The 21,816-nt window shown below is 36.0% G+C and overlaps 1 protein-coding gene across 4 annotated transcripts in view; it reads right to left on the bottom strand.

Annotated features, from left to right (window-relative positions):
* Positions 1-375: 375 nt before the first annotated feature.
* relt (RELT TNF receptor) overlaps positions 376-21,816 on the bottom strand; it is a 37,634-nt gene continuing 16,193 nt past the window's right edge. Inside the window, exons 1-11 of one of the 4 annotated variants that reach the window (XM_079825311.1) lie at positions 21,780-21,814; positions 17,135-17,209; positions 16,182-16,274; positions 15,733-15,917; positions 15,509-15,561; positions 14,534-14,788; positions 7,233-7,313; positions 7,069-7,147; positions 4,466-4,702; positions 2,746-2,917; positions 446-983 (exon numbers count right to left, since the gene is read on the bottom strand). In XM_079825311.1, coding sequence (XP_079681437.1) covers positions 972-983; positions 2,746-2,917; positions 4,466-4,702; positions 7,069-7,147; positions 7,233-7,313; positions 14,534-14,788; positions 15,509-15,561; positions 15,733-15,917; positions 16,182-16,274; positions 17,135-17,176 — 1,209 coding nt within the window. In that variant the 5' untranslated portion in view covers positions 17,177-17,209; positions 21,780-21,814 and the 3' untranslated portion in view covers positions 446-971. Of the gene's footprint in view, positions 984-2,745; positions 2,918-4,465; positions 4,703-7,068; positions 7,148-7,232; positions 7,314-14,533; positions 14,789-15,508; positions 15,562-15,732; positions 15,918-16,181; positions 16,275-17,134; positions 17,210-17,300; positions 17,369-18,476; positions 18,565-21,779; positions 21,815-21,816 lie in introns of those variants that run through there. The other 3 variants (XM_079825309.1, XM_079825310.1, XM_079825308.1) reach the window with 3 other exon arrangements.

Raw genomic sequence — 21,816 nt, forward strand, 5'->3', positions numbered from 1 at the left:
GTTCTCAGGGATGCACCACATCCTGAAATATATGTTCATTCTTAAGTTGAAGACATTACTGTCATGGCACTGTCACTGTGAGTAAAAACTGGCACAACTCACCCCACTTTCCCTATATCAGTCATGTAGGCCTAGTTAGAGTTTAAGCTGGTGAATTAATGTAAACCATCTTTGCTTAAGTAAGTAAATTTATATATATATATATATATATATATATATATATATATATATATATATATATATATATATATATATATATATATATATATATATATATATATATATATATATATATATATTATATATATATATATTGTATACGTATATCCAGTACTAGTGTTTGAGGTGTACAATTTGGCTCCATGGTACAGGTGTAAAATTTGCAAAATAGCCTACTTATTTTTATTAAACAATAAGATATGTATAAGAAATTGACAGTTGTATGCATGTTTTTGCATGTTTTCTTTTAATCGTTATTAAAAAACAAGGTGTTTGCAAACTTTTGACCATGACTGTACATATATGCAACTCATATAAAATCTTAAATACTAAAAGACAAAACTACAGTAACAAAAAAACATGTAAAACAAACTAGTTTCTCATAATACTTCTTAATGTTTTCTAACGGTAGAGACCGTCTCTCTGGTGTCTCATTGTTCTGAGTGTTAGTTTCGATTGTGCGACAAGTCAATCGGTATCAGAGGCTGCACTTAAGACATCTTTAGTGTCTTGTGAGTAAATGCCCTTCAGTCTCCTATTATCAGCTAGCAGAGAAAGAGCTTATTGTATTTTAATAAAATAGTTCTATGACTTATGCAATAAATATGAATGTTTTCTAAGGTCTTGAATTCAAGGCTCCTCAAGGTGGTGAATACTGACATCACCGCCACATCTGCCCTGATCGGTCGCCTACTGATGATGTCATCCGCATGAAGCTCGTGTCCTGTCAGTGGATGTCCTTCCCCAACCTTTCAAATGTTCATCTGAGAAAGAGGGAGAGAGAATGAAAGAAGAGGTGAGAGATTAGTAACATGAAATAAAGGATATCCTGACTTGACATTTATCAAAAGAAAAACATTTGTTGGTTCACAAATGCAAACACTTTTCCAGCCACCAGAGGGCACTAGACGATATATTTTAATCCTGATTGACTCGGCATGACCTGAACCAGTGGAAAAACTTAACCCATCTTCAAGAGGAAAAGGAAAGAGGGTGAGTGGAGGACAGCTGAAAACCAAAACAGATTGCCGCATTCGTGACTGTATTCATCCAAACAATTAACCCTCTATGGACCACATTATGAGATGTAATGTGTTTTAAAGGTTAAAAATGAATTCTAAAACTAATTCCAACTGATCCAAATCTGGTGGACTGTAATATATATATATATATATATATATATATATATATATATATATATATATATATATATATATATATATATATATATATATATATATATATATATATATATATATATATATATATATATATAGCTCTGTAAAAACTTAAGAGACCACTTAACATTGATTTCATTGATATTATATAACATTTTCCCTGTTAGTTTTCATTGCCAATTATATATTTTATTTTTTCATAAATAAATAAACAGTACATAATTGGACCCATTTCCATGTCAACGAAACAAAATATATAAATACTGATATAAATAATCCCTTACACTACCATTCAACATTTATTTTTTGGAAAGAAATGAATAATTAATGCAGCAAGGACACATTCAATTAATCATAAGTAACACTAAAGACTTTTATAATGTTACAAAAGATATCAAAATTGTAATAATATTTCACAATATTACTGTTTGTACTGTATTTTGGATCAAATAAATTCCGCCTTGGTGAGCAGATGTTCTTTTAAATAACCTTACCAACCCCAAACTTTTGAAAGGAGGTGTGATTATCAGTACTACAATTGAGACCATGCTATTTATTGCCTATTAATGCACAAGCAACACTAGGCCATGTGATTGATTCCCAGGAAATGCATGAACTGATAAAATGTACACTTGCGAGGTCTATCAAATACATAAATGTAACTGAAATGTTTCATTATTACACATTACATGTGTTTTGTTTATCCATAGCACTTGAGTTGGTTACCTTTAAATACTTCAAACTTTGCAAACCATGTTGACCTTCAACAAATTTGTGGCCATAATCACATCACATTAGAGAACGTCAAACTAGGTTTAAATAAAATCAGAACCATGTGACTTTATAAAAATGAAAAGCAATTGAATAGTGTTGTTCTGTGTATCATCTATAAATACCATGAGGCCACAAGGGATGCCAAGAGCAGCTGTAAAGATGAATTGTGAAGAAAGCCTTGAGGTATTTATGTAAATCCCAGGAGCTATTGATAGTCAATGCCGTTAGCTCACCACCCCACAAATTCTTATGCAAGAGGGCAAATTGTTAGGTAACAAAAACTGACCTCCCCTCAATGCAACTGTACTGCAGTTATTATTAAAAGACTGAGGTTGTCTAATGTCTACAGTGTGACTAAGTGACCTGAGTGTTTCCCATTCATTGACTGATGACAAATGCACCAGACTTCCTGTGAGGATTTTTATGCATGGCTTTAGACAATGAATTTTAGGCCAAGACCATAATGAGAGAGAAGAGGAAGAGGAAACTACAATTCAAAAACAAACCGAGCCAAATTATAAAAACACAAACACGTTTGGAGGAATATTCCTGTTCCGCATGTTTGGTCACTCACCTCCTGTCTACACTTTGAGGAGGCGGAGTTAGAGGAAGAGGACACGCCCAGCAGTGAGCGCTCTTCCGCCGGCTCGGTGTGACCGCTGTCCATGGAGTCAGTATCGCTCAATTCTGGGTGGGTCACTTCCTTAGGAGCTGACTTCATTTCTGGGATCTGAGCAACTTGGAACCTGCCATTCACACACAGGTGGCACAGAGGTCAGTGAGTGCACCTGATTCGTCACTGTGAGCATAACTGGGTGTGTAGTGTAAGTGAGAATAAGACGTGAATTACCATCCCCAACCAACGCAACTGATTCATTCAGTCATTGTGATTTATAGGTCTGCTACAAAACTCAGTGAGCTACCAACTGTCTAGATAGGCTGCTAACTTTTAAGGCAGCATACTACCGGTAAGTGAAATGGAAGGTAATAACTCCATATTCTAATAATAAACGCAACACATACACAATATTGGGTGAAATATATATATATATATATATATATATATATATATATATATATATATATATATATATATATATATATATATATATATATATATATATATATATTTTAAACTAGATCACCTATTTGTTTAGCCAATATTAACCCTTTACTCTGCTATAATGGATTAGTATTTTACATTTAGCTCATTTCTATGCATTCTGGGATCCAGTTGTTTTTATTAAAGGGTTAGTTCACCCAAAAATGAAAAATCTGTCATTAATTACTTACCCTCATGTCGTTCGACACCCGTCAGACCTCAGAACTCCTCTGATGACGATTTCAAAACACGGCATCATGAAGCTTCGAAGCGAATCAGTGAGTCGAATCATGATTCGGATCGCGTGTCAAACCGCCAAACTGCTGAAATTTGGCGATCCAAACTGCTGTATTGACTCACTGATTCATAACGCTTCGAAGCTTCATGATGCCGTGTTTTGAAATCGTCATCACTATATAAGTCGTTATTTAGGGGTTTTTTTGCGCACAAAAACTATTCTCGTCACTCCAAAAAGTTATTGTAGAACCACTGTAGTGAGATGGACTTTGTAACGACGTCTTTAGTACCTTTTAAGTGTCTTGAGAGTGAACCGTGCATTGTGCCAATGGAGGCCTTTCAGAGCCATCAGATTTCAACTAAAATATCTTCATTTGTGTTCCGAAGATCAACGGAGGTCTTACGGGTGTCGAACGACATGAGGGTAAGTAATTAATGACAGAATTGTCATTTTTGGGTGAACTAACCCTTTAACTAAAACTGAAATTTTTTGGGTGAACCATCCCTTTAAACTAAAACTATTAGAAAAGGATTTTCGGTATGAAATAAAATACAAATATTAGATTAAAAAAAGAATAAAATCTAAAATATTAATATTAAAAAATGTTAAAATATTAATTTCTAAAGCTTGGGGGATTTCTCAGCAAAAAACCCCCAAAACTAATAAAACTGAAAATAGCACATAAAAAAAAAACAAATGCAATAAAATAATTACAAATTTTAATAAATACTATAGTATATAAACAATACAAAATTACCTTATTTGTGAAACACATATAGATTTTGGTTAAAAAAAAACAAGATATCTTAATTTTTCGGGAAATTTCGGGAAATGGTTTGGACGGTCTTCATATGGGAAGTCTTCCGCTCATCTCAGAATTCACATAATTATACATTTTACACTCTATTTCTATATATTTTACATTTTTATGTATATATATATATATATTCTCACCTTCCTACAGACAGGATGGTGACCTCCGGTGCCTTGAGCACATTAGTGGGGCTCTTGTGCGTATCGGTGGGCAGCGCCAGGGCGGGCAGCAGCAGCTCGGGCCATTTCTTCTGACTGCAGCGGGAACAGCAGAGCCCGGAGCGTGAGGCCAGCCCGTTTATAGTGTGCAAATGATGCTGGTGGGTACACAGTCGGGGCAACGAACGGAACTGGGAGAAATGAGGAAGAGCCGGGAACCTGACAAAGAAACAGACAGAGAGAAAGACACTTACAAACTGATATCAGTATTGTGTGTATATTTTACAAAAATATATTTTTGGAATTTTGATATAAATGTAAAAATAAACCTAATGACACAAATGTATGAATCTAATGATACAAATCTAAAACTTATATATAAATTAAGAGACCACTTAACATTAAGAAATCAATTTCTTATTTTTTTCCAGAGCTATATATATAATATATATATATAAAATTGCATATTACTAAGATTTTATACTCTTTGTTATAGACAGAAATGGACTATGGACATATTTAAACAGACTATCACAGTCTGTTTTGTTTAATAAAAGTGCGGACCGTTGCAGAATGGTAACAGCCAAAGTTAGCCTATAATTTGGGCTTAGCACCACATAGCAATGCACTAAACTACAAAAAACACCTTAGCAACCACATAGCAACACCCTAAAACTACCCAGAACACCTTAGCAACACCCTAATCAAAACACCACAACAACCACATAGCAAAGTCCTAGCATCATGGCAGTGAGTTTTCCATAGGCAAGCACTAAAAAGTGTTTATTAATGCTTAAGCAATGTAAACACTTTTATCATAGTACAAATGAAGCTTGATTCTTGGCACACAGAAAAAGGCATATATTCTAGCAGTTCTTAATTCATACAATTCTAGCAGTTCTTAAAATAATCTTGAAGTACAAAACAATGTACGGATTTATTCAGCAAATACATTCATGGAGTCTTGATAAGCTCCCGCCCCCCTTCCATAGTTCCATTGTGATGATGTCAGAGTCCCCTGAGCTTGAGATAGCTGTATAACGCAGCACTCTTGGCTTGCAGAAAAGGGCCTGGAATTAAACTAAGCAGCCGGCACATGGTGTCTTTTCAACAGGCACTGATGATGGCAGCACACTGGACCTCTGTGCCGGTTTCTGTGAGGTCGCCGTACAATGGTGATGTCAAAGAGGTGAACTAGGCTCTGTCTCTGACTCTTAGGATGTGTTTGTTTGACGTTGTAAAATGATGACTGGATGATTGTGGTAAAATGTCAATAAATATATGCACAGCTATCTATATATAAATCTACAATAAAGACCAAAATAAGTCATTTTTAAGAGACTCAACTCGATGTGGTGATGCTGCAGTTGGAAAATAAACAAGCACTTACTTCTTGATGATTTATATGCTTGTCAGTGCAATAATTAACACAGGCACAAACTCTCCCTCAGCTCTTCTAACACTACATTGATTCTTCATTAATGAGTTTACAAGAGCGAGCTTCATCTTTATCTGAGCTAATGGAAAACTGCTTCCTGTTTCACAACTGGGAATTCCTCTCTGAACTCCAGTCCACAAGTAAAGTGACCATTAATACAATTCATTACATCTGGAGATGATTCATGCACCAATTCAAGTGTGAACTGTGATCGTCTCATACACTACACACTAACGTTCAAAACATTTCTAGAATAGAAATCTTTTGTAACATTATTATTGTCTTTATTGTCCTCTTAAATGCATCTTTGCAGAAAAAAAGTATACATTTTAGTGCTGTCAAATCGATTAATCGATTAATATATAAAGTTTATATATTTATATTATATATAAATATACATTTTTTTCCTTAAATATATACATGCATGTGTGTGTTTTCATATATACATAATACTTATACACACACAGTACACACAGATATATTATGTAAACAACAAACCTTTATTTTGGATGCGATTAATCATGATTAATCGATTTGACTAATTAATTTCTTTTAAAATATCTGATCCTTTTGAATGCATCTTTGCAGAAAAAAAGTATTAATTTCTTTTTTTTTTAATCTGATACCAAACTTTTGAATGGTAGTGTACATGTTTCATAGATTAAAACCTCATAAAATGGAATTGTGAGAATCATCTGGCTCTTCAAAGACATAAAAACCATATACTAAACAAGACATAAGTCAAGACTTGCGTCTTACCATAAAAAGTTTATCCAGGATGTCTAATTTTTTTTAATGCTTCTCCAGAACTCCCTGTGGTGAAACATAGTACCGGTATATGGAATATTTCTTGCAAAGAGTATAAGGAACTAAACCACAATGGGTCTTTTTTTGTTATTGGTGAAGTTTCACAGAGACTGACTCATATATGATGCTGTGTTGACATAATGACTTGCACTGTGTATTACTAATGTGCAAGGAAATAGCTTATACATCCCATTGTTATAGGGAGAAAGATGTATTGTGTAAAAAATACAGATGGATTTTGCCCGTTCTGTTTTATTTTGATTTTGGACTCTGCATGAGTTTTCAAAAGTGTTTTTTGACATCGGTGTAGATGTGTACGTTTGCATGTGTGTGTTCTTACTTGATGGATGAGCTCTTGTTGAGGGCCATCTGCTTATCCTCATATTCCTGCAGAAGTTCTTCCAGGGCAGCAGCGTTTTCTGTAACACACACATTGAGATGCAATAAGACTCATGGTTAGTGTATTGTAAAGGTGAGTTAAATGTGCCGAGAAACATCACACACCTTTCTTCTCCGTGATGAGCCGCACCAGAATGCTTATGGTGTCTTCATTGGGGTCATCAATGATGTATGGACAAGGGTTGCCTAGGAGAGAGAGAGCAAAGTTTAAAGTTTTCTGCTATATTTCATATCAGGGTCTTTTATTAAGAAGCCAATCTAAAGAAAAAAAGGACATAAGTGGGTGAATTGCTTAAATAAACAAGTTAAGTCAAATTTCACACTAATTTACAATATATATTATATATAGCAGTGTTATTGTTATCATTAACTATAACTAAAACTGTTCAAAATCATTTCCGGTAATTGAAAACTTGCACGGAAATAAGAATGGTTCCTTGGCATAAATAAGTACTAAAATTACCAAAACTGAAATAAATAATAAATAAGTTAATAAAAATATCAAAAGCACATAACAAAATTACTAAAACTTAAACGAGGAAAAAGAAAATGATAAAAAAGAAAAGCTGATTCAAAATATTGATTAATACTATAATATTATATAAATAATATAAAACAACACTGCTTTACAGTATTGAGAATTTTTGGGGAAATGTGCTTCAAAAACCTTAACAGGCTTCATTTTCTTACAAAATAAATAGATATCTTTGGTGAGATGGTGACATGGTATAGACCAGTTTTGTGAGATTCACAGTGAACAAATATTACTTTAAGCCCAAGCATTATTTAAAACTCTTCTGTGGGTGTGTGTATTTGGATTGCATGATGTCATCCTCGTCAATAAGTGCTATTTTTTTAAAAAGAGTTTAACAGCTCAGGGAAGCCGTCCTCATTAGTCACATCCACAACATTAGTTAGAAACATGCCAATTCAACATGAGTCACCGGAGACACAGAAGGATTCATACATGTTGTTATGCTAACGCTTAAACTCCGCAAATTCCATCTCTATTGTGAATCTACTGGATACAGAAGGCTCACTGTGCACAGTGCACAGTTAACAGTGGTCTCTATGGTAATGGGCTATATCCCAGAGTTCCACAGTGAGGCAGCTGGGGACGTTGAGAAGAGCTCACTCAGCACTCTGCTATATTCACCCAGAATAACCGTCAGCACTGCAGCGTGGCTTTATTATTCAGATCAACCAAAGACACTTGGTTAGAATCCTATTCATGCACATCTACTGAAGCCCCAGAAAGTGACTGAACACTTCAGTCACACTTAAAAATGTCAAAATATGCAAGTGTTATTCATTGTGAAGAAAGACAGCACAGTTTTGAACGATAAAACAACAGATCTAATGTTGCAAATGAAGACTTTGTGTTTGTTTGTGATTAGTGGATCATGTTGACGTGAGGTTCCCTCTGCTAGGACACCTGTGTAAACTTGAGGAAAACTGACTTCATGCATCCATTTCATACATCAATGTGAATGTAAAATGTCTAAAATACACTTATTTTCTCCATTTGTCTGAATTTAGTGTATTTGCAAATATCATATACTACTGATCAAATGCTTGGGGTCTTAAGCCCAATTTATACTTCTGTGTCGAGTGTACGCCGTAGCTACATCGGAGGCTGTGTGTTGCATGCGTAGCCTACAACGTACCCTGACGTGCACCTCTCCAAAAATGTAACAATTCTACATGGACCGCAAGCGCTGTGATTGGTCTGCCAGAACCCCTCCCTCAGGGGTACACATGCTCCCTCTGCATGTGTACCTGTGCGAGAGGACAAGGATGCAGAAGTATAAATGAAAATCGACGTGTAGCCCACGGCATAATGGCTACGGCGCAGAAGTATAAATCAGCCTTTATGCTCACCAAGTCTGCATTTATTTGATCCAAAATAATAATAAAAAAATAAAATAAATTACAATTATTTAAAAAAAAAACTGTTCTCTATTGTAATATATTTTAAAATGTAATTTATTCCTGTGATGCAGCATCATCAGAGTTTTTTCAGCATCATTACGCCAGTCTTCAGAGTCACATGATCCTTCAGAAATCATTTTTTATCAATGTTGAAAACAGCTGTGTTATGTCATAATTTTCTGGAAAATTCTTAAGAAAATTCTTAAGCCCCGTACCGAGTACACCGAGTAACAACCCAAAGTCTCTAGTTCCTGAGGAAAGTTCCCGCGGTGGAAACGCTGCTTTATATGAAAAAAAGTTCACTTGTGATCAATTTAATGCATCCTTGCTGAATTTTGATGTTATGATTTAAGAAATGAATACTCAGTTTCTTAATAAAAAAAATCTTACTGACCCCAACATTTGAACGGTAATGTACATTATCACTATAAATGTTATTATATCTTATTATATACAAATTCTGACCATTACATCAAACCATCTTGTGAAGTTTCTGGTCTCTAGCCAACTAATTTAAATCCTCTTTTGTTTCTGATCATATGTAAACCCAGCATACCAATATATCATACTGTGTGTAATATATAATTTTGCTATTCTAAAATTACCAGTGCAAAATCTTATACTTTGTAGCCCACAGCTGATTAGTTAGTGAGGCTCTGATGTTCTCTCTGTGTGTTTATCTATCTGTTGTAGACAACAAAATCAATATCTGCTAAACTTGACATATTGCAGAACTGTCTCATCTAATGGCTTCAATCTAGTTTCAAACTTGCGGAGAGCCATAAAAAGGCTATTTTTAGCTCTGTCATTATTGTACGGTAGACCTATGATGCTTGTACTAATGCATGGGTATCTAAGAACAACAGAAGTCATCGATGGAAAAAGCATAATACACACATTATACTAAAAGAAAATGGCCTAAATCAACTATAAGTTCATACTGCAGTGCACCAAACCTTTCGTACAGAGCAAAGCTGATAAACGAATGCTCAGACATCTATTAGAGCTCCTGCTGATTCATCTCACAGCGGAAATGTGTAATCGCTATTTATTAGATTACTGTTACACTGAATTATTGAAATGCTGGTCAAGGTAGAAGTGCTCTTTAGCATCTTGACAGCAAAGTGCTTATGTAATCGTTGCCGCAACAAAAACGTGCCAAGAAAAGACATTTCATTTGGGAATGCACCGTCAACTGGCAACACTGACATAACAACAGTGGATTGAATGCTGCATTCTGGCTGCAAACGTCTTCACTTTGTCAAGCGATTTCGATCCCATTACACCCCAGGGACCTCCTCCATCCTCTTCATCTGGATGTCATCACCTGCTCTATGAATCCTGGATCTTTCAAACTCCAATTGAGCCAAGACTTTCATTATTAATCACCTCATGTTCACCTCATGTGCACCATGTTCCCAATGCTTCTTACATAAATGGAGCACAATGTTACCCAGTAGGCTATTTTCTAGTATGTAAGAACACTTAAAATAGAGGCTTCACTTGGTGGCCTGGAAGTTTTTAGTAGTTTAAGTGTTCGCTTAGGTCAACGTGAATCAGATGTAGAGTTGACACTGACCACATCAGAAGTAGTGAACAGTGTAGTGACAGCAGTTAGAGAGCAACTACAAGCAGAGAACAGACTGAATTATTGATCTACGGAAAGAAGATACAGAGGGAGTGTCATGCTGCTCAAAGATAGATGAAGAACGGAGAGAATGCTTTAGCAACCACATAGCAACGCCCCGGCAACCACCCACTACACTACACGCATTGAGTTTTGCACAAGCAAAGAAACATAAAAATGTCTTTTATCATACAGATGGTGCTGCTATTTTATAAAGCAATAATTCTCTCACATTTTCGTATACAATTCTACTTTGCATGATGATTAAAGTCATCATTAAATCAAGATTGATCATTCGTTTTTTATGGAATAGTATTGCAGTATTCATTATAAATGATTTATCCGTGCATTATTATCATACAATTTTTTTAAATTCATGTGCCGTCATAATCTTTTAATCAAAATAACGTCAGTATAACCCTCTTTGAGTAATATCTCTCTCTTCTGTGATGGCGCGTTTACTGGCGCGAGGGCGGGACAACCTGTCACTCACATGAGATCGACCAATAGACCTATTTTGTGTTTGCGAACAGCGATGATGTTTTTTTGTGGGCGGAGCCTACCTGGTGGCAGAAAATGACAGTTCTGCAGTAGCAATCTGTGGAAGCCACGGAATAAAAGAATAAAAGAAGTACATTTCGAGTTTATATCTTACAATTCTGACGTTTTTTTTGCAAATCCGAGTTTATATCTCAGAATTCTTAGAAGGATAAACATAATTGTGAGATATACTTGTTATTCTGTCTATTTTCCTCAAAATTGCAGGTTCATATCCCACAATTCTGACTGATCAGAATTGTGATATAAACTCACAATTACAAGTTATTAAGTACGAACTGGGATATATAAACACGCAAATGCAAGAAAAAGAGTTAAGAATTGTGACATAAAAAGGCTATAGGCCAGGTTTAAAAGTTATCTATGTAAAATGTTATAGGTTTAAATGTTATTTTATGCTGTAACTGCTATGTATGTATGTCCCCTATGAACTGCATATGTGAATGTAATGTAGACTTATTGTTTACATCAAATTCATGCTTTAAAGCTGCACTATGTAACTTTTCCGTCCACTAGAGGTCGCCTGTTCAAAACAAAGGCGTAGTTTGATGACGCCACGTTTAAGCGCAGAATCTTGGGACATGTGGTCTTCACCTCACAGCCGGTGGAAAAGAATTGGGATAGGACTCGGGCAGAAATCATGTTCATGGATGCGATTATTAATGTTACTGTAGTATGAAGCAGAGCAGGACCGAGTGTTGTGGAGCTGAGCAAGGCCGCTGGAGCGATTGTTAATGAGAAGAGTGGCGGGACTTTTATTCTGACACAGTCGCCGGTGCCACTTCCTGTTTTCCGGTCATGAGTATGAGGTAACGCAGCTCTGTTTATCATATTAGATACATCTGAGTGTGTTGAAAATGATGTTATGACGTTACTCTGTGTGTTCGCTCGGCGGCTGCTATGACACTTGTTCACACTGCAATAAGAGTAAAGCGTTTCTGCAGAATAAAACCGGAAACCGAGGGTAAAGCAGATATGACGCAATCGACAGGCGACTTCCTCACATGTCCCGGTTCCTCGGTTAAAATAGCAATTTCTCATTGCAGGTTTCATCAGTTCAGTCTGTGAGTTGCAACATAAACGTCTGCGTTTAGTTTCAAATGTCTTCAACAACGGAATTCTATCTGAATTCTAAGACTGGATTCCGATTCGGACATACAAAGGCACAACAAAACATTTTTTTCTTATTCTGTGGATTTTGCCCATTTTCCTCCACGTGTTACCACTATTTTTCTGCCACCACTATGCGCGCGCAGCTGCAAGTGATGTGACTGTGACGTCTGCTCTAAATTGGTCTATAGCAATCAAACATCCAATAAATTTCCCATGGTCAAAAAAATATAATTCCGCCCAACATTTGTTCTTGTTTGAGAAGTCGTTTCACACATACTGTATACAAATCACAATAGCAAAGAAAAATCTATCGCAACTCCCATTTCATGCCGACTTTAACATCAGCCTAAACACAAACAATAGGTCACTGACATCCTGAGCAAAACCCCAAATCCAGCTTTGCTGCTCTGCTTTTTCAGCTGTAAACCATGCTGTGATTATTGTGTTATTTATTCCTTTCCTGGAGACTTTCCTGCTTTACAGGCAGAACCTGAATTATCAAATGCTAGCGTAACTGTAGATGAAACGCTGAGCTCATCACAACAGCTGCGGCTCCACCCACTGATTCACAAGCATACAAAGGATATGAAAACACTGTGTTCTTATTTTGTACTGTGATTTGATTTAGTTTCCCTCTAAGGAGGTGGTTTCAGTTTAACAATTGGGCCTTTGTTGCTACTTATTTTAGAAATCAAACTCAGGTGAGGTGACCTGAGTTTGAGGACAGCAGCTGCATATCAAGATGAGCTGGCTGGCTGCATCATTAATATGGTTGTATACTTGGCTTTCAGATAAGGGAGTTCATAAAACATCCTCCGCAGTCCAGAAAGAACTGCAAAAACAACTCATTCTAAACTTCCACAACTTTTCTGACATTAAATGAATCCATTTGAATAAATGACCACCTACAGTACATCAACAATGCCTATTCAGTACAAAAAAAATGTTTGGAACATTGTTCCAATGTTCCAATGATGGAACATGGTCATAAAACTGAAAACTAAATTATGACTCTTTTTGGTATGTACATAATATAAGTAATTCTGAAGTACACTACAACTGAAAAGTTTGGGGTTTGTCATTTTTTAATGTTTCTAAAATAAGTATCTTGTGTTCACTAAAGCTGGGCATACACTGCGATTTTCGTCCAATTTCGAGCCAAATTCTGAATTTGTGGTTTTTTGGGTCGGGACGATTTTCAGCTTTATCGTGCGTCGTTTGTCGTGAGGTATTCGTGCAGTGAACAGAGGGAAACGAGTGGCGACAAACCTCTCCCGATCGGCAATCGGAGGAATTCCTGGCATGTCAGAAATTCTGGTCGCCCCTCGTGAGGTTATCGCACAGCTGAAGCAGAGCTACGAACTGATTGCCCTATTTCCCATCACTTGTGGGTGAATAAGAACTTCAAGTTGAACCATTTCATCTTTAATGCAGCAAGAAAGAAAACAAAAAGAGGGAGATCTTTAAGTTCTGTAGGCAGTTATCAAATAGCAGCAATTTATCAAACTGTTGCATGCCTCCAGTTCGTGTTGTAAAATGGATAATCTAAGTCTTTCCAACCATCGTAAGCTATGTGGTATAATGAGTAAGCTAATCTATCAATTATTTTATTATGTAGCGTGTCGGTTATGCGTTGATAATAATAATCATTTTTATACATAAATTGGAAATGCTAAATCCTCTTGATATCGAGTTGATGCATTTGATAGGCTATCTCTCTATAATAGCCTACACCATGGTCTATCATCGCAAATAGGCACAGGGGTTTTATCGCGCATATTTCACTCGTACAGTGTGAGCAGACAAGTCGTGCTCAATGATCGGACCGCACAGTGTGAGCACATAAATCGCTGCTTCATATTTTGTTGAGGAAACTGTGATACATTTTTTTTCAGGATACTTGAATAGAAAGTTCAAAAGAACCGTATGTATTTGAAAAATAAATCTTTTGTAAGATTATACATGCCTTTTTTTTAAACTTTTTTATCAATTTGATACATCCTTGCTGAATAGAAGTATTTCTTTCAAACAAACAAAATAAAAACAATTACTGATCAATTCCAAACTTCAGATGTAATCTTTTAAATTACCTAGCTCTTTCTAAATCCACATATTTATGAACACACATAGTGATCTAATAACTGCTTCCTTTGCTGTGCACGACTGTGTATTGTACCTTCTTTCTGCGGAGTGGCAGCTTCTGCGTCAATGCCCTCTTTCTCTGCGTTGCAGCGGAAGCCCTTCTTCTTGAGCAGGTTGCAGATGAAAATTCCCAGCAGCCCCATCACACAGAAGATGGGCACTAGTGCAAACACAGCATACTCTGTGCTCTTCTCCTCTTGATTATGAATGTTGGTGGAGTTTGCACCTCCCACTCCAGACCTGTTAGGGGTGCTCCGAACAACGTTACGTCTCTGCCGGCTGTATGGCTCTGTACATTGAACACATGACATAATTAGGCTACTTATAAAACAGAAGATTCCAACTCTGAATTCTGATTGGATGAGTATATATATATATATATATATATATATATATATATATATATATATATATATATATATATATATATATATATACATACACTCATTCAATGTGTGTATATATATATATATATATATTACTGTAATAAAGGTTTTTTTTTAACTAAATAGCATAAATAATATAAAACATATATATTTTGTTGTTGTATTGTGTATATATGTATTATAATTTATATTGTGTTTGTATATGTACATTTCTGAAATCCATAACTTGGACACAGTCACCTCTGATAACAAATCACTCTAAATTGTAATGTAGCCGCATGCATTTTCTGTAAAGCTGCTTTGAAACGATATGCATTATGAAAAGCACTATACAAATACATATGAATTATATATATATATATATAATAAATATATATATATTGTTTAAACTAATTAGTACAACATTGCCATGATTTACTAAAACAAGGGAACGAATTAGTAAGTCATGAGAATGCATTTTCTTAATTTGTGGACAGAATTGAACTAAAACGAGAGAGAAAGTTTATAAAAAAAGGAAATTAAATCTTAATTTGTTGTCACGATATTTGAACATATTTCTTCTTTGTACTTTTTTGTTTGTGAAATGATTAAACATTGATGTATGAAATGCTAAAAACACTTACTCCTGACGCAGGCGTGGAGGGTGGAGGACTTCCGTTTAGCAGCAGGGTGAAACCTGCAAAATAGGTCAGTTCATAAATACACCCCACTCTACACTTTCCGTTTTATTCTATTTTGGAAATTTTGTGAGCCTATGAAAACATATCTGCTAGGACACCAAAGTGACGCAATGCTGGAGACGATGACTGGAATCAAACGGACAAAATAATAATAATTTTTTCTTTACCCGGGAAGGCATCCTCCACACACAGCGTCAGAGTGTGAGGTCGGTGCGGTCGAGATCCAGCGGTTGAGTCCACTGCAGGAGATATGTGGGCGGCACGGCTCAGTGTCACGGTTATCAGAGAAGGTGCCTGCTGGGCAAGTCCGGCACAATCCGGCTTCACCTGGATCCTCAACTTCCCCACAAGCCTTAAAGAAACAAACACACACCACTCAGATGATATAATCACAAATTGTGTGAAAGGACAAACTGTTTCGTCTCTCAATAACAAATAATAATATAATGAAAATAAAACAACACAATGCAAATAATGTCTAAATATATTTATGCAAAATATAAATTCCTTCCTATTCATGAGATTCACAGACAAAACATTTTAGGTTCTGTGGTCATACTGGGACAGGGACATGTGAATGTGAGTGTGTGAGTGTTTTGGAGTTGTTATCTCTCACCGTGGTGGGCTCCTGTCCGGCTGGACAGAGTGAACACACACACCCGTCCTCCCACCGACACTGCGCCGCTAATGTCCCCCATAACTCCAGCAGCTACATAGAGACACAAAAGAGAACAATCGGTGTTAAAAACACACAAACAAACCTGCCTGTAAGAATCAAGCCAGAACTAAATGTTGCATGAATATTAGTATAATAAAGTGGGTAAAATACAGGATTAGTAAAGTGTAGTTTGAGGCAAGACTACGAGTGAATCAACATACTTTCCCCTGTTGATTATTCACAGGACAAACTGTATCTGTTTTGCATTACAAGTGTGAATATGTAAATAAGGTATTATCTGATTAAATAAATACATGTGAAATTTGCATACAATTCCTAAACAGAAAGGTTAAAGGTTTCTACAGAGCAGATTTTGGTTATCTCTTTTTATTACTCTATAAATCAGAAAATACGGTCAACAGCCAGAAAAAAAACTTATATAAATCAGGTGAATGATATATGAACAAACCCTTCTGTAAAACCTTCAGAATATAAAAAGCAATAAATCTGTGAAGTTTGGTGTATGTAAAGCTGCTGAAGTAGAGATTTCTGTCTCAGTGCAGGAGAAAAAAACCCAAATCTACAGATGTGTATTAAAAAATACTTAAATGTGTATTTTGGATGTTTTCTTTCCACTAGTTTAAACATTGGGTTTGCCGGTAGTGAATTGTCTTATTGTAGCATGGTATGGTGGAGCCATTTATAGTCTACTTTTTAGTACAGAATGGGATGTTCTTCATTGGCTACATTGCAGGTTCTCCGTGCAGTGAAGGAAGGAACATTCAGAGAAGTGTGAGAAGAGACAAAGTGTTCTGAGAGAAACCTCATTGTAATAGCCCTCATTCATCACTGTAGACTTTAGCACACTGCAGTAATCGCACACACACAGTCACATTAATGAGCATACTTACAATCAGACAGACAGGGGCAGAGCAGTAAAGGTGGTTCTTCATCTTCTTCAAAATATTCTTCTATACTCATGTAATCTGAAAAAAAAAAAGACATGACAGATGACAGGAACTCAATGACACATGCAGCAAATATAACATCATCAGCGTCAGCAAAAACCACCAAAACCTCACGATGCCAGAGACAGGTAAACAGCACTTAGACTCTCTTGTGATGGACACATCATGGGTTTGTATGCGTACAGAAGAGTGATCTATAAGCTAAAGCATGATAAAAATAGTCAGCTGAACTAAAGCAGGCCTGTGGTTTGGGGCAGCACTGCTTTTCTTGGCCTATTTTTAGACCAAATATGCTCAGTCAGGCCAGAAACCACTTACTGGATCTACTAGAGCAAGAGAGAAAAAATGATTCTCTGATGAGAAGGTCATGAAGATATACTGAACTATATCATCACTGTTTTTAGATAACTCAAAAAGCCTAAGCTCTCATACAAACATCAAGACCTACACCAGAGCATGAAATGCCTGCTGTGGTTCTCAGACCCTCCTCTCCTCAGATGAAATTAACTGGATATCAAATGGAAACTTTAGCTGAAATCTCTTGCTTCTCATATTCTGTTTCAAAGGAAACAACCAGTAAACTATCATGTCTTCTCTAGAGTTTAAAAAGAGATCTCAACAAGTTGCTTGAGTGTGAAATCAAAAGTTATCTTAATATTAATTATAAGTAAATAATTTCTTCAGTTTAGAGATTTCTATTAAATTTGCTAAGCTTTGAAAGAACAATGTTTATTCATTTTATTCATCGATAGTTTTGAAGACATCATAAGAACTGCTTAATGAATGATGGTCAAATTGATTAATCATGATTAATCGCATCTAACATAAAAGTTTGTGTATATATACATATTTCATTTACCCCTAAAACACAACAAAATGCGTAATTCAAAATACGGGTAAAAAATCTGTGAAAAATCAATACAGAAAATTCCTTAATATTAACACAGTACATTGTGCCCTGTTTTTTTACGAATTGTTTTTGGAGTGAAAAAACATTAAAAACAACAAATTTACATGAAAAGCAAAATTGTGCAAGATAACAAGACATTCTTTTCAACTAATTTGTTGTAAAGAAAATACAAAAATATACTAAATCTCAATAAAAATGTTACTTATTTAAAATTAACCAAAACTTTCAACATTTCTAAAATCACCTTCATTATCCAGTTCCAAAGCAGATGCAAAAAACATCATTCTAACACAACCAAACAACTGTGCTGCTTTGATTTCCTTGCCATGGCATCAGAACACACACACAGGTGCTGACTGACAGCCCTGCACTTACCCCAGTGTTGCTGTGCTCTGTTGCCCTGGTTACACCTGAGGATGCTCTGCTCACTATGACGACGCCTGCTCACTGTCCCACTGTACCTGTCTGCATAACGCTGTCATTCCTTATACTGCCACTCAAAACCACGGCTCCTCCCACCACCCGAAAGAGGCCCCGCCTCCATTACCACAATCCTCCAATCACATGAGTTTACTGGTGATTTACACATTGTGGTGGAGAGGATTTTTTTTCTAAGTAAACGTTTTCTAAACCCAACTTACCCAAGTGAGGTATATAAAACATGAATAAATAAAAACAGAATAGCTGAGCTCAGACAGCACGTGTCCGTCTGCAAGCTTCGACATTTTGGCCCACGCTAGTCTGTGCTGCCACTGGTTTTAGCACATGAATGCTGTAAATGTTCAATACCTACACTAACGGTGAAAATTATTATGCAAAGAAGGCCACAACACTCCAGGTTAAGGATACAACTGAACTAACTCGAGCTAAATAATAATACTATTGTCCTGTTAGAGATACTATATTACAGCAGAATATGAATTTGTTTAATATTTGATTACGTTTGCATCATTGATTCTGTTATTTTCCTGTTTATGACTGTGAAGCTGCTTTGAAACATTGACTGCATCCGAAATCGCATACTCTCTTGAGTAGGTACTTATTTTCGAATAAGTAATTACTTCACGACAGATAAAAAAAGTATGTTCTATAAAGTATGAATGTAATCTGGACGTACTACATTCGCCATGTTGTCATTATCATGTGACCTACCAGCGTCATTTGCATCTTGTCACCTCCATTCACAAATCCTCTCCCGTGGCCTCATCTTTTATGAGTACAGTATATTCGGACATACTTTTTTTTTGTCACATACTGTTTTTAGCCTACTAAATAGTAGGGAAGTATGCGATTTCAGATGTCGCCAACCTGTACTGTATAGAGCACTATAAATAAAAATTACTTGACTTTACCCAACTAAAATTAGGGTCTGTACATCATTATTTTCAACCACTAAATTCCATAACTTTCTTTCCCATGAAATAAGGAAAATATTAATTCAGTGTAAGATCAAAGCAGCTTTTTCAGTGAAGGAAAGGCATTTGGCATCCGGAATCACCTTATATTGGTTTGGAGAACAACCTGCCACATTCTTGCTAAATATAAGTAGTCTCACCCCAATCCGGTGGGGAAAGCTTAAATCAAGACTAGTTAAACTCATACTTCTAAAAAAAAAAAATCCCCAATGTTTCAACATGCAAATGAATGAATGAATGCAACAAACAAATGAGTTTACAATTTTAGAAACAAGCATTCAGTCGCCCTTCTTGATGACAGGGCTTTTTGGGAGAAATGTTCAAAGAATGAACAAACCCCCACCTCGTCCTCCGCCCTGGCCGCCCACCCACAAACCACCACACAGAAATGGCTTTCCTTCACATTTCAGGATCAGCTACCAGTCAGACGTGCCTCATGCCTGCTTAAATTTAGCTCTTTCATTAAAAAGCAATAAAGTCCCGACGAACAGTAATTACAGTTCTTGCAGCTCTATCGCCATACTGTCCGGTTCCCCGTTCCGTGGCTTTGGAAGCGCATGAAAAACGGCATAAAGTAAATAAAACAACAACAAACATAAAACAATCACCTAGAATTATCCATTTTAGGATCTGTCATCTTACAAATTGGAAACGATGAAGAAGTTGCCCTGGACTGACTTTTGGAAGCAAGGCATTTTGCAGCTCAAGGCCTGCCAGCATGTCGCTCCATCCCGGAATCAAGCCATAATACAAGACAAGCGAGAGTCCAGTTTTATAAGAGTAAGGTTTTATTCCATGGACGTTCAGACTAGAAACCACAGTCTAGCCATCGCTTGACACATTCTTGTTAAGCTTTCAGTAGTATCGATTAGCTACAGCTAAATAAATAGAGACAGGCATCAAAATGCAATTCAAAAGGGATCAATTTTGCTGACTAACCTCAACCACAAAACAAAACAAAAAAAAAACACACCACATCTAATATCACCCAAGCTATGAATCAGTAATGATGCTGCCCGAGAGAAAAGTGGGACAGTTTTGTCTCAGCTGAGCTTAGATATCTTTAAATATATAATAAAACTAGATGGCATTGCTTGTCTGTGCTACTATGATGCATTTGCTAAGAGTTGCTAGGTTATTTACTAGCCCAAGTCAAACAAGTTCACCTTCAAGTCTAGATATGGAGTCACTTCATTAATGTAAGTATGTGGCATTTATTATTGTTTAATCATCCACCAGGTTATAATTAGTCTTAGAAATCACTGCACTTTTCAACAAACTGCACAATTTGAGGCATCGTTCATGTCTGTAGCATACATTTTAATATTTAAAGGGATAGTTTACACAAAAAGGACAATTGTGTCATCATTTACTCATCCTCATGTTAGTTCAACCCTGTATTATTTGCTTTCTTTTGCAGAAAACAAATGATTATTTTTGAAAAATGTAGGACACAACTTGACTCAATGAATGGCCAAAATAAAAGGCAGAGAAAAAAATATATTCTTTTGTTTTCAAGGGATTAAAGTCATAGAGATTTAAAATGACAAGCGGGTTAGTAAATTATGGCAATTTCAATTTTAAATATGCCCTTATGTACACCTTTCAAAAGTTTGGGCTCTGTAAAAAAATCAGTAATATTGTAATATTGTGAACAGTATTAAGCAATTTAAAATAACTGTTTTCTATTTGAAGACATTTTAAAATGTAATATATTCCTGTGATGGCAAAACTGCATTTTCAGCAACCAGTGTCACATGATCCTTCAGAAATCATTCTAATATGCTGATTTGCTGCTAAAGAAACAGTTATATATTGATCAGCGTTAAAACTATTGTGCAGCTGCTTATTTTGTGGAAACTGTGATGCACGGTTCTTTGATGAGTGGAAAGTTCAAAAGAACAGCATTTATTTGAAATTTACATTGAACAAAACATTTCTGTCACACAAAAGTCTGCATTAAATTAACTGAATGCATCCTTACTGAGTAATTGTATACTAGTAGTGTATTAGCAATGGTAACACTGTCACACGCTTTAGCAAACATCACTTAAAATACATAAAAATATAAACATGAAAGAATTCACGCCACGTGAGCTGTCAGCAAGTTACGGCGCTGACACGTGCCATACCACCACGTGTCACTTCCTGTTCACACTCTGAAAGTTCAACACAACAGTCTTTCTTCAAATACCCATCAGCCTGATGATGCTGACAAATATAGCCTGAGATTTTAATAGCAAGACACTTTCCATTTTCCTACCCTCCTTTTCCATTCCTCCGTTTCTCTGTTCCTTCAA

The sequence above is a fragment of the Gobio gobio genome (genome assembly GCF_949357685.1).
Source record: "Gobio gobio genome assembly, chromosome: 9".
Classification (NCBI taxonomy): Eukaryota; Metazoa; Chordata; class Actinopteri; order Cypriniformes; family Gobionidae; genus Gobio; species Gobio gobio.